Consider the following 15,000-nt stretch of genomic DNA (forward strand, 5'->3'; position numbering starts at 1 on the left):
AGCGAGAAAGAAACGTAGTAAAAGGGAGAGAACTGCTGAGGAGAGAGAGAGAAAGCGAGAAAGAAACGTTGAAAAAGAGGGAACGGGTAAAGAGAGGGGAGGGAAGCCGAGAATAGGAGGGAGGGAGAGAGAGAGGGGACGGTGTGATGTGGGGGGGGGGGGGGGGTGAGAGAGTGAGGGAGGGAGGGAGGGAGGGAGGGAACTGAGAACACAGGCTTTCAGTACCTTACCTTGTCTTATTTTCAAAGAAGCAAAGGCTGTTATACCCTCAATTCATACTGTCGGCTTCAATCTAAGTAATCAGATCAATCAAATTCAATTCGTTGCTGAATGCGCTCTGAGTCTTTTTCATTTTTTTCTCTTTACTTTATCATTAGGCTAAGCATAAGCGCAATATAAATAAAACCTATTGCCACCAGTATAATCAATAATCAACCAGTCAAGCCAGCGGTCACCATGAAACCCTTCTTCCCCACCCCACCAGCTCCACCCCCTACCCAACTGCCCACTGACCAATGCAGATGTTATCAGCAGTCAGGGTGTATCCTCTCTGGCACTGACAGGTGAATCTACCCTGGGTGTTGATACAGCGGCCGTTCTCACACACTCCGATGATGGACTGGCACTCGTCTATGTCTGAAAAAAAGAAAGCACACCAGTGTATATGCCTTTGTGTGTGTGTGTGTGTGTGTGTGGGTGTGTGTGTGTGTGTGTGTGTGAATCTCTGAGGACTAAACAACCCCCCCTACCCCCCGACACACAAACACACTCTCTCTCTCTCTCTTGCATGCACACGCACAAGCACACACACACACACACTCACTCACACATACAAAAAAAACACACACATACACACGCATGCACATACATTCATACGCATGCGCAAGCACACACACACACTCACAAACATACACACTCACACACTTACGCACAAGCACGCACACACACACACACACATGCACGCAACCCACCCCCTGCCCTCCCACCCCCCAAACACCAAACTGGGTGACAACGGCCCTAGCCCATCCCCCTACCCCCCCCCCCCCCAGCCCGGCCCCTCACCTCCCCCCTGTTCCCTCCCTTACCTTCACACTCGCCCCTGTTGTTGAGGCGGAAGCCGCGGTTACAGTGACAGCGGAAGCTGCCGGCAGTGTTGTCGCACGTGCCGTTCCTGCAGATGCCGGGCCGTACCGCGCACTCGTCCGTGTCTGCACAGTTTCGGTTTTTCAGTTTCAATTTCTCAAAAAGGCATCACTGCGTTCGGACAAATCCACTGGGCACGCTCCACCATATCGGTTAGGCAGATGCCTGACCAGCAGTTTAAGTCAACGGCGCTTAGTCTGGCCTTAGTGCATGCATATATATTTATGTATCTATAAGAGCGAATTTCTTCAACTGGATTTGGCTGAAGACAACATTTATGTCGCTATGTCAAAAATCAAACCTATCTAATAGAAATTCACTAACAGACGAATTGAGAGTTAATCCGACCGAGCAGCTTTTGAGCTTTTGTGATTATAGATTGTGATTGTCTATGCACAATGTGGCTGATTTAGGAACCCGTAATGTGTTTCTTCAATATTTGCGAACGACAGAAGTATAACACTGCAAATATCCTACTGTGCACAGTCTTTCCAAATCTATTTCTGTGAGGAATATAAAGCGACACGTGAGTAACAAGTACAAAAAAAAAAAAAAAAAAAAAAAATCATCGAATCTGAAATTTTGTGCTACAATTATAACAAGCATTATCTTTGAATATCACGTACCACCGCCATCGGCATCCATGTCAATAACATCATTAGCTAAAACGGGCTAAACTTAAAAAAAAACAAAAACAAAAAACAACAAACAAACATCTATACCGTCAACGACAACAACACCGACCATTACGATGAAGAAAGTCTCACCAATACTCATAATGAGTGAATATTTATAGACAATGAAATGGGGCGTGTAAATGTGTACAGAAAATGTAGGGTGGGTGCGAGTGCAAGTGGTGTGTTCTTGCGAATCCACTGCATTGTCAACATGTGTAAATGGATGAGCGTTGCATACATATAAAATTTTGTTATGTCGCTTTTTGTGTACGTTTGTAAAAAAAAAAAAATCAAAAAGATTTTTTCAAAGACTCACCAATGCAAGTGGTTCTGTCGGGAGACAGGCGGAATCCAGGCGCACAGATACAGCTGAAGCTGCCCTCCAGGTTCATACACTCTCCGTTCATACAGATGCCCACGATCTCCTCACACTCGTTCACATCTGAACACCAACATACAATGGTAAGTTCATGCATACCTGAACACTTACACTTAATGATTAGTTCACAACTCCCCCGTTCCGCTGACATAATGATAAGTTCATATGTCCCCTATTTAGTCCTTATAATAATGAGTGCATATCTCCATCTTTCACACAATGATTAATTCATATTTCCATCTTTCCACACAATGATTAGTTCATATCTCCCCCGTTCCACATAATGATTAGTTCATATATCCTCCTTTCCACACAATAACTAGTTCATATTTCCACAGTTCCATACAAGGATTAGTACATATTTCCCCCGTTCCGCACAATGATTAGTTCATATCTCCACAGTTCTGTACAATCATTAGTTCATATCTCCTCCGTTCCATACAATGATTAATTCATATCTCCCCAGTTCCACACACATAATCACCTCACCACCAACCCACAACTATCCACATCTATACTCTCCCCCTCTCTCTCTCTCTCTCTCTCACACACACACACACACACACACACACACACACACTGACCTTCACACCGTCTGCCGTCAGGTAGGATCCTGTAGCCGTCAGGACAGTCACAAGTGTAGCTGCCCGGCATGTTGATGCACTGGGCGTTGCCGATGCAAGGCCCGGGCTGCTGCTGGCACTCGTCCTCATCTGCAAAAACACACGCACGTGCTGCGTCACGTATTGTCGCCGGAAACTGCACACCATGTAACTACACACCAAATGACTACACACCATGTAACTACACACCACGTAGCAACACCATGTAACTATACACAATGTAACTATATACCATGTAGCTACATGTTATGTGACGACACACCATGTAGCTAGCTACATAATATGTGACTACACATCATGCACACCATGTAACTACACACCATGTGACTACACACCATATGATTACACACCGTGTGACTACACACTATGTACACCTTGTAATTACACACCATGTGACTACACGCCATATACATCACATAAATACACGCCATGTAAACTACACAACATGTGACTGCACACCATGTACATCATATAAATACACGCCATGTAACTACACACCATATGACTACACACCATGTAACAATATATATGCCGCTACACACACGTGACTACACACCATGTAAACCATGTAACTACATACCATGTGACTACAAACCATGTGATTACACACCATGTGACTGCACACTATGTGCACCATATAATTACACACCATGTTACTACACACCATGTACACCATGTAACAACACGCCATGTAAATACATACCATGTGACAATACGCCATGTAACTACACACCATGTAACTACACACCATGTAACTATTTATCATGTATCTACACATCATGTGACTATATACCCTGTAACGACACACCATGTAACTATATATCGTGAAACTACACACCATGAAACTACACACAAAAATAAACTTACCATATTTCTACACACTGCATAACTGCACACCATGTAAATGTACACCGTGTTACCTACACACCATGATGAAAAAAAAAGAAAAAAGAAACTACACCATATAAGCACACACTTTGTAACTACAACACTGGTAAGTAAAACAAGAGAGGCAAGGCCTTCAAGACTCACTTGTGATACACTTTAAAAAAAAATCCAAGCTTTTTATGTATTGAGTATAATTTCAAAATGTAATGTTTAAGATGAGAAAGATCAGTTTAAAGCAAATTAAGTCCCCTAGCATTAATTACAGAGTAATTTCCCTTTTTTATTATCTGCACCAAAACGTTTCCAAAATAAATAAAACTTCCATGCTTTGCAAAAGAAGTTCCTGTTTGAACAAAAAATGATAATAATGACTGCTCTTGTTGTTGGATCGAATATCAGATCAAAGTGCCAAGTTTAGAGAATACAAAAAATATAAATATAACAGTAAATGCAGTTTGCATATAATTAGGCTTCTTTTTTTTTCTTTTTTTTTTTTTGTGCCCATCCCAGAGGTGCAATATTGTTTTAAACAAGATGACTGGAAAGAACGGAATTTTTCCTATTTTTATGCCTAATTTGGTGTCAACTGACAAAGTATTTGCAGAGAAAATGTCAATGTTAAAGTTTACCACGGACACACAGACACACACACACAGAGACAACCGAACACCGGGTTAAAACATAGACTCACTTTGTTTACACAAGTGAGTCAAAAAATACAAACTGAAGCAGGTAAGTATTAGGTACAACTATCCATGACGGCCCGTGATCAATTCAGTTACAATGGGCAAACAAACTTGCGTACCGTCACAGGTCTGAGTCACAGGGTTGTAGACAAAGCCACGGAAGCAGGAACACCTGAAGCTGCCCAGCGTGTCGATACACTGACCGTTACGACACAGGTCTGGGTTGATGTCACACTCGTTCACCTCTGAAACCACCATAAAGATACATACTGTGTGTGTGTGTGTGTGTGTGTGTGTGAGCTATTTTGAATCAGTTTGGTTCATTTATACACGAACAAGTGATAAGTGCTTTTGTCGCATATACTTAAAGTACAGCAGAAATTGCAAGTCTGACTGGTACGATGCATTCTGCTCAATTCGTTCACACACTGACAATGATAACACGTTTTTCAAAGGCATCATTGTGTTAAACATCAACTGCGGATAATACAACAATTTCCTACGAGTTTATTACAACAAATTCAATCACGTTCCAAGGCAGTTTCTGTTAATATACCTAACACATTCCAAGGCAAAGTTTCTATTGATATTCATATAAGATACGACTTATACTGGCACAGCTGTCAGTGGATAAAATGACGCCCACGTGGAAATGCCTACCTGTATTTCCATCACCTTCATAACATACCTGTGATTGCAATTGGCCCTTCTTCGCACAATGCCTTGTATGCAGCTGAAATCAAAATAAAGAAAATCATAAACAAAATCCATTCGGCAAGATTATACAGAACACCAAACTACAAATTCCAATATCATGGACATGAAAAGCGTGTGTAAAACCGAATCAGAAGCATGTCCGGGGTTTGAGAAGATTTTTTGTGTGACAGTAGTAGCTGTTCTGTAAATGAAGGAAAAGCTTGCAATGTATGTAAACAAAATTAATGGAACAGTAAAGTTACAGAAAGCTTCAGGATAACATGCCCTGTCAAAAGAACATCCACCAGAACAACAATAATAATAAAACCTTTTTTTTTAAGGCAAAATAACCGCCATCACCTAAAACAACATTCGCATAAGGACAACAGAGAAACTGGAACAGAAAACGAAAACAAAAAGATAATTGGGACCTATATAATTTACAGCAGCAACGACGAAGACCTACACAAAATACAAAAATCAAACACTAAGAAAATGCACACAAACACATTCGTGCACGCAGGTGCAAGCGCACACACACACACGCACGCACACATTCACAAACACACTCTCTCTCTCTCTCTCTCTCTCACACACACACACACACACACACACACACACACACACACACCAAAAAAGAGAACTGAGGCGCGTGAACTGGGAACAGTCGAATCGGTAGTAATAAATTTAGTAATAAAAAAATAGGCGAATCGGGAATGGGTGAATCAGGATCACCAATTCAATAACAGCGAATCGGGGGGGGGGGAAGACGAATCGGGAAGACAGGAGAGTGGGAGTGCACTCACGAGAACCGCGCGCAGGGCAGACTTCACACGGTGCCCCCCAGGCCACCCCGAAGAGACAGCAGCACTGGAACTGGGTCACGTCCACCGTCAGGGCGTCCTCTGGCTCGCACACCGTCACTATGGGCGGCAGGGTGGTGTTCAGGTAGTCACGGTAACACCGGCTCTTCCGCATGTCTGGAAAAAAAAATGTCAGTGCGAATTGGAAGGGTGAGGTTTTGGTGGCCACTGCTGTGTTGATCTTTTTATTATCAGTATCAAAGCATTGCTGTGTAGATGTTTTGATAGGAAGGGCAGAGCCGGACAGGAAATTACGGACCCATCATCATTATCATTATCATTAGCAGAAGCAGTGTCATCGTCAGTATCAAAGTATTGCGTATTGACGCTTTGATGGGAAGGGCAGAGCCAGAGAGGAAGTTAAGGAACCATTATCATTATCATTAGTAGAAGTAGTATCATCGTCAGTATCAAAGTGTTGTATACTGACGCTTTGATGGGAAGGGCAAGGCTGGATAGCAAGTTACGGACCAATTATCATTCTCATTATTATTATCATCAGTAGAAGTAGTATCTTCCTCAGTATCAAAGTATTGCATATTGACGCTTTGATGGGAAGGGCAGGAAATTACGGACCAATTATCATTATAATGGGAATGATAGTAGTTTGCACAGGACTGGACTGTCAGACCCCTGCCGGAGTCTGCACTAGTGGGTCACGGTTAAGTATGTGTAATTAAATATCATAAGTAGAAGTGGTGTCATCGTCAGTATCAAAGTGCTGTGTATTGACGCTATGAGGGGTGAGGCACGGACCCATGCAGGTGACACCGTCGGGCATCATGATGTGGCCGTCAGGACAGATACAGCTGAAGTTGCCATCCTTGTTGTTGCACTCCCCGATACCACAGATCCCTCGCTGCTCGTCACACTCGTTGATGTCTGAAACATAATAATAATCATCATCATCATCATCATCATCATCATCATCATCATAATGATAATGATACTCATGTTCACCATTATAACCATACTACTACTACTAATGATAATAACAATAATAATAATTGATACTTGCATTGCGCCTTTCTCTGAGTAAAGTCACACTAGGTGCGCTAGCAATCGCCTGTTCATACACAGCAACGCCTGTTAATGACAAACCACACTGAACCACACACACACACACGCGCGCGCATCTATGAACAGAAAACAACTCAAATAAACAGTGTAGAGATAAAACAACAAAAACTCCGAGCAGAAAGGATGGGGTTTTAGCTGGGAATTGAACAGAGGGAGTGTTGGCAGGTGCCATACAACGACAGGCAGTGACTAACACATACATCCACAGACAGTTGTTTTTTTTTTCAGGCTTGCTTTACATACCCTGTCGTTTGTGCTATTAGCAAATATACTGTTTGCCAAATTTGACTATTCTGCTTTGCAGTCTGTAGAAATATATGTTGACCAATCACAGACTTAACCACATAAGGTTTCATAGTGATTTGCTGGGACTGAGGGAACTCCAGGTGGGCGGATGCGGTATGGGGAACTGAAAATCAATCCAAATTGACACATACCATTTTCTCATTAGTGTACTGTTTGGTTGTTGTTGTTTTTTTGCCGGCACGTTTTCACATCACCCACTCATTATACGTGGACACACACACACACACACAAACACACACACACCCTGGCACACACACAGACTGACTCACCGACACACCGATGTTTGTCCGCATCCAGCCTGTAGCCATCGGGACAGCGGCACAGGTAGGAGCCAAAGGTGTTCTGGCATTCCCCTCCCTCACAGATCCCCTTCACCTCCACACACTCGTTGATGTCTGCAACACACGGCCATCGCTTTCACTTTTGTCAAGGAGGTGTCACTGCGTTCGGACAAATCCATATATGCTACACCACATTCGTTTTGGAGATGCCTGAACAGCAGCATAACCCAACCCAAAAAGATTGTTTCTACTTTGCGGGTTTTTGTGTGTGTCATTGTTAGTGAGTTTCAGTTTCAGTTGCTCAAGGAGGCGTCACTGCATTCGGACAAATCCATATATTATATACGCTACACCACATCCGCTAAGCAGATGCCTGGCCAACAGCATAACCCAACGCACCTAGTCCGGCCTTGAGTGCATGCATTTGTATTTGTGTACCTACTAGAGTGGATTTCTTCTGCAGAATTTTGCCAATTCCTATCTCCCTCTGACCAAAATGCAGTGTGCGCGTAATGAACTTTTGTTTTGACCCCTTACCGAGCCCAGTACTTTTGTATTGTGGCCCAAGGCCTATTAAAACATTTCTGAGTTCTGAACCCTCTCTCTCTCTCTCAACCCAACCATCCCAAATACATGCAAACTGATATCTTCCAACACGAGCGTCCAGAGATTCGGACGAAATTAATTCATTCCTGTTAAATATCACAGGCATTCGCCTATGTTTAAATTTGCGTTACTGATGGCTGGAGAAAACAAAATAATACTGATGAATGTTGCTAACTTTGTACACAAAGCTCTGGATAGAAGGCAGCAAAATCTAAGTTTTTGATTCTTTCTTTATAAGCACTATTCACTTCACTTGTAAAGGGCCAAGACCTATGCAATTAAACCATCTTGAATCTTGAATCAACCTAACCCTCCCAAACGCACACAAACTGATACCTTCCAACACAAGCGTCGAGGGGTTCGGACGGAAACCGGGGCCTCCAGGACACAGGTTATTGCGCTCCACTGAAACAAACCCAACATGCCAATGTAAAATGAACCAAACACGAAAAAAGTTACTGAACAACACTGAAACAAACCCAAAATGCCAGTGCAAAACGATGAAAAAATATAAACCCACACGTCAGTGAACGAAACTGGAAGAAACTCGCAAGTCAACTTCATCTGTCAAAACATTAAGAAACCTAACAATAATAATAATAATAACACTGCTGCTACAACTATTACTACTACTACTATTACTAGTACGACGACGACTACTCCTCCTAATACTACTGTTACTACTACTACTACTACTACTACTATTTCTCATGATGATGACGAAAGTGGGCTGAGTTAAAAACAAACAATAATAATAAAAGAACCTTTGTGTAGGATACACCCAAATAAGTTTGCTCTCGCGCTTGACAACGATATGGTAATAAATAAGGACAATAATGAATAACAACAAGAACAACATCCTACCACTACTGCTATTACTATTACTTCTAATAATAATAATAATAATAATAATAACCACAACAATGATTATAACAACCTCATACTATTGATACAAAACAACAATAACAAAACAACACAACACTCCTACCTGTAATAATAATAACGATAACAACAATAACAATACAACTGCTACTATTGCTACTACTGCTGCTAATACTACTTCTTACTACTACTACTGCTACTACTACTATTTACTTACTACTTACTACAAACAATAATAATAATAATAATAATAACAACAACAACCACAAGTCCCTCCCTACCTGTTCCGTTCTTGGGGCAGGGCTCACAGAAGCCGGGCACCTCCCCCCAGCCCCGCCCCACCGTGCAGCAGCACGTGGCACGTGACACGGCCCTGGCGATCTCGTCGTTGCACACCCCCAGCTGCTGGGACTCGAACAGCGGCACGTCCATGTAGCAGCTGCCCACCCGCTTGTCTGCACACCAGGCATTGTCAGTGCTGTGAGAACTGGGTTAATGGTCAGAGGTCCCATGCCTTTTACGGCCACCGGGGCACTCGTACCATCTACTCTGTAATAATAATAATAATAATAATAATAATAATAATAATACATAGTTTTTCTATGGCGCGATATCCAGCACCAATGCTGCTCAAAGCGCCTCACATCATAGTTGACTATAAACATGCCTTAAAAAAACCCCACATCAACCGCTATCTGACAATGGAAAACATCCAGTGTGTTCATATGAATGCGACAGCACACTTAAGATTATAAAAGCTATCAAGTAAATAAGGCTTAGATTAAAACAAAATGCATTTCATAGAACTCACACACACACACACACACACACACACACACACACACACACACACCTATGTATAAATGTTCCTCGGCCCTTACAGACACACACACACATTGACATTAAATATCAACTGCACTAAAAACAAAACTGCATAAGCATTAAAACATTTCTTATTTTCTAACACAGAATTCTGTTCGGACATACTAACATGCCTACACACTTACACACGCGCACCAGAGCACAAAACCACAACAGGTGTCCAAAACAGATTTTGAAATTAAAAAAAGCGTGGAAAATAAAACCACAAATAAAAACAAAAAATAACTCGCAACCTCAAAACGAACAGAGTTGTAAAGTAAGTGACTGGTCACCAGTAAAGCTAGGCCGAGTTTGCACATTCAGTCACAAATCTGGGGTGCCGCTCTCTCAAAGGGTGAAATACCAATAACAGTTACATAATGAAAGGTCCGCCTTGTTGCATGTATCTGAAGATATATGGAGAGATAAGCGGGGAACAGTCAGGCAGACGAAAAGAGACACAGACATACGGACAAGAGACAGACCAACAGATAGACAGACAGGAAGGTACAGACATATGGAGAGACAAGAGAGAAACAGGAAGACACACACACACACACACACACACACACACACACACACACACACACACCACAACAGATAGACAGACAGGAAGGTACAGACATATGGAGAGACAAGAGAGAAACAGGAAGACGGACACACACACACACACACGCACACACACACACACACACACACACCACAACAGATAGACAGACAGGAAGGTACAGACATATGGAGAGACAAGAGAGAAACAGGAAGACGGACACACACACACACACACACACACACACACACACACACACACACACACACACACAGCTGCAGAAAGACAGGGACAAAGGCAAGATACAGACAGAGAGACACAGACACAGATATACAGACCTGAAGATACAGACAGGAACAGAGACAAGAGACAGACCAACAGATAAAGATACATACAGACCGGCTGACAGATAGACACATACAATCAGAGAGACAGACACAGAGACAGGATCAGGTGTGGCATATCACTGTGCACTGACCGATGCATCCCGTGCCGGTGGGGTTGCTCTCAAAGTTGGGGGGGCACTGACACAGGTAGCTGCCCTGCTGGTTGATGCACGTGCCGTACTGACAGTTGTCCGGGTTCAAGCACTCGTCAATGTCTGCACGCAGGTAAGTGTCAGTTTCTTAATGAGGCAGTCACCGCATTCGGACAACACCAAATATGCCACACAAACAACATCTGCCACGCACACGCCTGACCGGCAGCACAACCCAACGCGCTGGTCAGGCCTTGAGTGCATGCATTCGTACCGTATGCCTAACACTTTTCCTACAATTTTTTCCAGACACGCGCGCGCTCCCCATCACACACACACACACACACACAGAGGAGCACACATGAATTCGTCTCCTATCACCAATGTGAAAAGACGTTAAATTAAACTACCACAACCGCAACAAACACAACAACAACAACAGCAACACACACGCAAGTACAACACTTAAATCAACCCAAGCGAACATTAAGATTGAGACAAAAATGCAGTTAACGTGAGGACCTGTGTGTGTGTGTGTGTGTGTGTGTGTGTGTGTGCGTGTGCGTGTGTGCATGTGTGTGTCTCTCCGTCTGCCTTAAGAGAATGAGGGGGGTGAGCAGATGCCTGACCTATACGCACAGACCCAACGTGTAGGTCGGGTCTTCAGAAAAAAACATGCAGCCATGGCCATAACACGAAAGATGACTGACGAGTCTGTAAAACTGTCAAAATGGAGGACATCTGTAAAGAAATGTTACGTTCTGAAATACGACTCACTTTGAAAAATAAGTGTCGATGTTTTGGACCACATGTGCTTCCCCAGAAAGAAAGACAGACAGACAAACACACAGACATGCCTTAATCATAACACCCGGGGTATCCAAGTGAAGGGGAAAGAGTAGGCAGGTCGGAAATTTATTCTAATGGTTATGTGACTGATGACTCCTTAACCTAATGCCCTTCCACTCCACTGTTAGCTGTTGTTTGTTGTTGTTGTTTTGTGTTTCAAACTTCCCCCGCCCCTCGTACAATCCCTCACCCAATCAACGAACCCATGTAATTTATGTCTAAATCACGTTGTAGAGAACAGACAATAAGCCAGTGAAAAGAAAAGGGTGGTAGTACTATTAACAACTATAACGAATGGCACTTGTATGTATACAGCATTTCTCTAAGTAAAGTTAGACTCAATGCACTGCCAATCGCCCGTTCACGCACAGCCACGTCCGAAAATGACTAACCACACTCAACCATACTCACACGCACCAAAGAACAGAAAACAGCTCAAAGTAATAATGGAAATATGAAAAAAAAATCATCAAAAATTCACAGAAAGCGCCTCGCAGAAGAGATGAGTTTTCAGCTGGAATTTGAACAGAGGAAGTGTTGGCTGGTACACCACCCACCTGTGCAGTTGCCCCCGGTGATGTCCAGCTTGTATCCCTGGTTACAGATACAGCGGAACATGCCGAACACGTTGTCACACTGGCCGTTCATACACAGGTTGGGGAACATCTCGCACTCATTGATATCTGTAGGTGTAACAGTGATCAAAACATGCATACATGTTCATGAACAATCGGGGATTGAAAACAAGTAACTAAGTAGAAGAAACTGTCTGACAATATATGGTTTCATTAGGTCACACTGAAGACAGAAAAAAGACACACAAAGAGGTACATACATGCACACAAACATGCATAACCATTATGTACCTGCATCTGTACACAAATACAAACACACCCTCATGCACATACATACACACGCGCACACTCACTCACTCTTTCACTAAATGAACTGCTGGATCCCTGTACTACACGTTCGATGGGTGTTCCTGCTGTGTGACTTAGGCTACAGGTATTATTGTATTAATGTTCATTCTTGATTGTTAATCAACGCAATTTAGTACCTGTAGAATGTTCATTGCACTGCTTAATTAATCCTTTTCATCACACACACACACGCGCGCGCGCGCGCGCGCGCACACACACACACACACACACACACACACACACACACACCCATCACAAACACGCACGCGAGCGCGCACGCACACACACTTACACGTCCTATACCACTTAAGATGAAAAAAGACACCAAAGTAAAGAAAGAAAGAAGAAAACGGTGCACTGACCTACACAGGCCCTCTCATCCTCTGTGGGAGCGAAGCCCATGTCGCACTCACACCGGTAGCCTCCAGCGAAGTTCAAACAGTTGCCGTTCTCACAGATGCCGGGATCAAGACTGCACTCGTCCACATCTGCGTCAAATCAAAAAGAAACCGGAAATACAGTGAAATGAGTGTGTGGCTCGGTTTATCTCACACACACCAAAGAAGAGACTACAATGTTGCCATTCCAGCGTTTTATCGGTCCTCCCTTCCGTCTCCCTCCCTCCATTGTTGTTTGGATGACTGTTTTATCAAGGCCACTGAACCTTGCTTCATGGCCATACCTGCGTAGCTGATGTCAGCATTTCCAATGTGCTGCTGAATGGTTTGGTGCACTCGTTAACTGGTGATGTGATCAGTGTATATCTGAAGTCTGCTATCTTACGATAACACCTCATTTCCATGGCTTGAATTCTTCTTCCCAGATCCACCGTGAGGGTCCAGGTCTTGCGGCTGACTATGGAATATTCTTAATTCTTCGCCAACTTAACGACGATAAGGTCGCACCTTTTCCTCTGACCCCCCCCCCCCCCCCCCCCCCCGACCCCCCCCCCTCCCCTCCCCCTAAACACTCTGTCTCTCTCTCTCTCACACACACACACTCTCTCTCTCTCTCTCTCACACACACACACACATACACGAACACTTAAAGACATCTCTCTCTCTCTCTCTGTTTCTGGCGTAAAGTGACTACTTTCCCGAAGTTGCTTTTTTTACATGTGAAAACAATGCTCCAGAAAAACCAAACCATAAGCCATTTCCTCACATACGAATGACAGCACCCTGACAGTAATGATTCTTAACCTACAAGATACTTACCCCTGCACTCATATCCATCTCCGCTAAAGCCCTCATCACAAATGCATCGGAAACTGCCAGCAAAGTTGACACAGCCAGCATCCCTCGCGCAGCCACCGTTGTCCCGTACACACTCGTTCACATCTGTAACATCATCATCGTCGTCGTTATATTGATAATGGTAACATTAACAACAACAAGAATGAAAAGAAGATGAAGATTATATATATACACGTACACACACAGACAGAACCCACACCCCACCCCCGCACACGCGCACACACACACACTCATACACGCACACACACACACACACACACGAACACCACCACCACCGCCACCATCAACAACAACCCACCTCTGCAGGTAAAGCCGTCCCCAGTGTAGCCAGGCTTGCAGTCACACTTGAAGGAGCCCAGAGTGTTGATGCAGGCAGCGTTCACGTCGCAGTTCGAGTCCCCGTTCTCACACTCGTCGTCATCTGAAACACAGCCACCATCCGTACAGCCCGCATCCTGACCACTGCTGTGCTGTGTTGTGTTGTGTTGTGTTGTGCTGTGTTGTGCTGTGCTGTGTTGTATTGTATTGTGCTGTGCTGTGCTGTGCTGTATTGCAATGCACTGCATTATATTGTATTGCATTCCACTGCATTGTATGGCATTGTATTGTATTGTATTGTACTGTATTGTATTGTATGGTATTGTATCACTCCTGGTCACAGCATATTTCTCTGTGTGAAATTCGGGCTGCTCTTCAAGGGGAGAGCGCGTCAACACGCATTTTCTTTTGCATTTTATTTTCTTTCTTCGAGTGCTCTTATTTTCCTAACAAAGTGGAATTTATTACAGAATTTTGCCAAGTATAGTACTGGCTGGACTGCCGTGGGGCTGTGTATGGAGGACCCAGAATGAGCAATGCCATTGAAAATGTGAAAATGATGGGGCATATTAAAAAAAAAACTGAGAAGGAAAAAGTGTGTTTGAGTATGGTATAAAACTTTGAACCAGTTTCGACAGCATTGTTATTATCATTAATG

General features: G+C 43.4%; 1 protein-coding gene across 1 annotated transcript in view; it reads right to left on the minus strand.

Moving 5' to 3' along the window:
• The window catches only part of LOC143282274 (fibrillin-2-like), a 71,494-nt gene that overhangs the window by 28,346 nt on the left and 28,148 nt on the right, over positions 1-15,000 (minus strand). The window contains exons 30-45 of the mRNA XM_076587874.1: positions 14,323-14,445; positions 13,986-14,108; positions 13,131-13,256; positions 12,403-12,528; positions 10,997-11,119; positions 9,392-9,565; positions 8,565-8,633; positions 7,611-7,736; positions 6,712-6,837; positions 5,899-6,072; positions 5,085-5,129; positions 4,516-4,641; positions 2,784-2,912; positions 2,137-2,262; positions 1,086-1,208; positions 514-636 (exon numbers count right to left, since the gene is read on the minus strand). Of these exons, the coding sequence (XP_076443989.1) occupies positions 514-636; positions 1,086-1,208; positions 2,137-2,262; positions 2,784-2,912; positions 4,516-4,641; positions 5,085-5,129; positions 5,899-6,072; positions 6,712-6,837; positions 7,611-7,736; positions 8,565-8,633; positions 9,392-9,565; positions 10,997-11,119; positions 12,403-12,528; positions 13,131-13,256; positions 13,986-14,108; positions 14,323-14,445 (1,962 nt within the window). The remainder of the gene's footprint in view (positions 1-513; positions 637-1,085; positions 1,209-2,136; positions 2,263-2,783; positions 2,913-4,515; positions 4,642-5,084; positions 5,130-5,898; positions 6,073-6,711; positions 6,838-7,610; positions 7,737-8,564; positions 8,634-9,391; positions 9,566-10,996; positions 11,120-12,402; positions 12,529-13,130; positions 13,257-13,985; positions 14,109-14,322; positions 14,446-15,000) is intronic.

Source organism: Babylonia areolata, chromosome 5 (assembly GCF_041734735.1).
Source record: "Babylonia areolata isolate BAREFJ2019XMU chromosome 5, ASM4173473v1, whole genome shotgun sequence".
NCBI classification, from domain to species: Eukaryota; Metazoa; Mollusca; class Gastropoda; order Neogastropoda; family Buccinidae; genus Babylonia; species Babylonia areolata.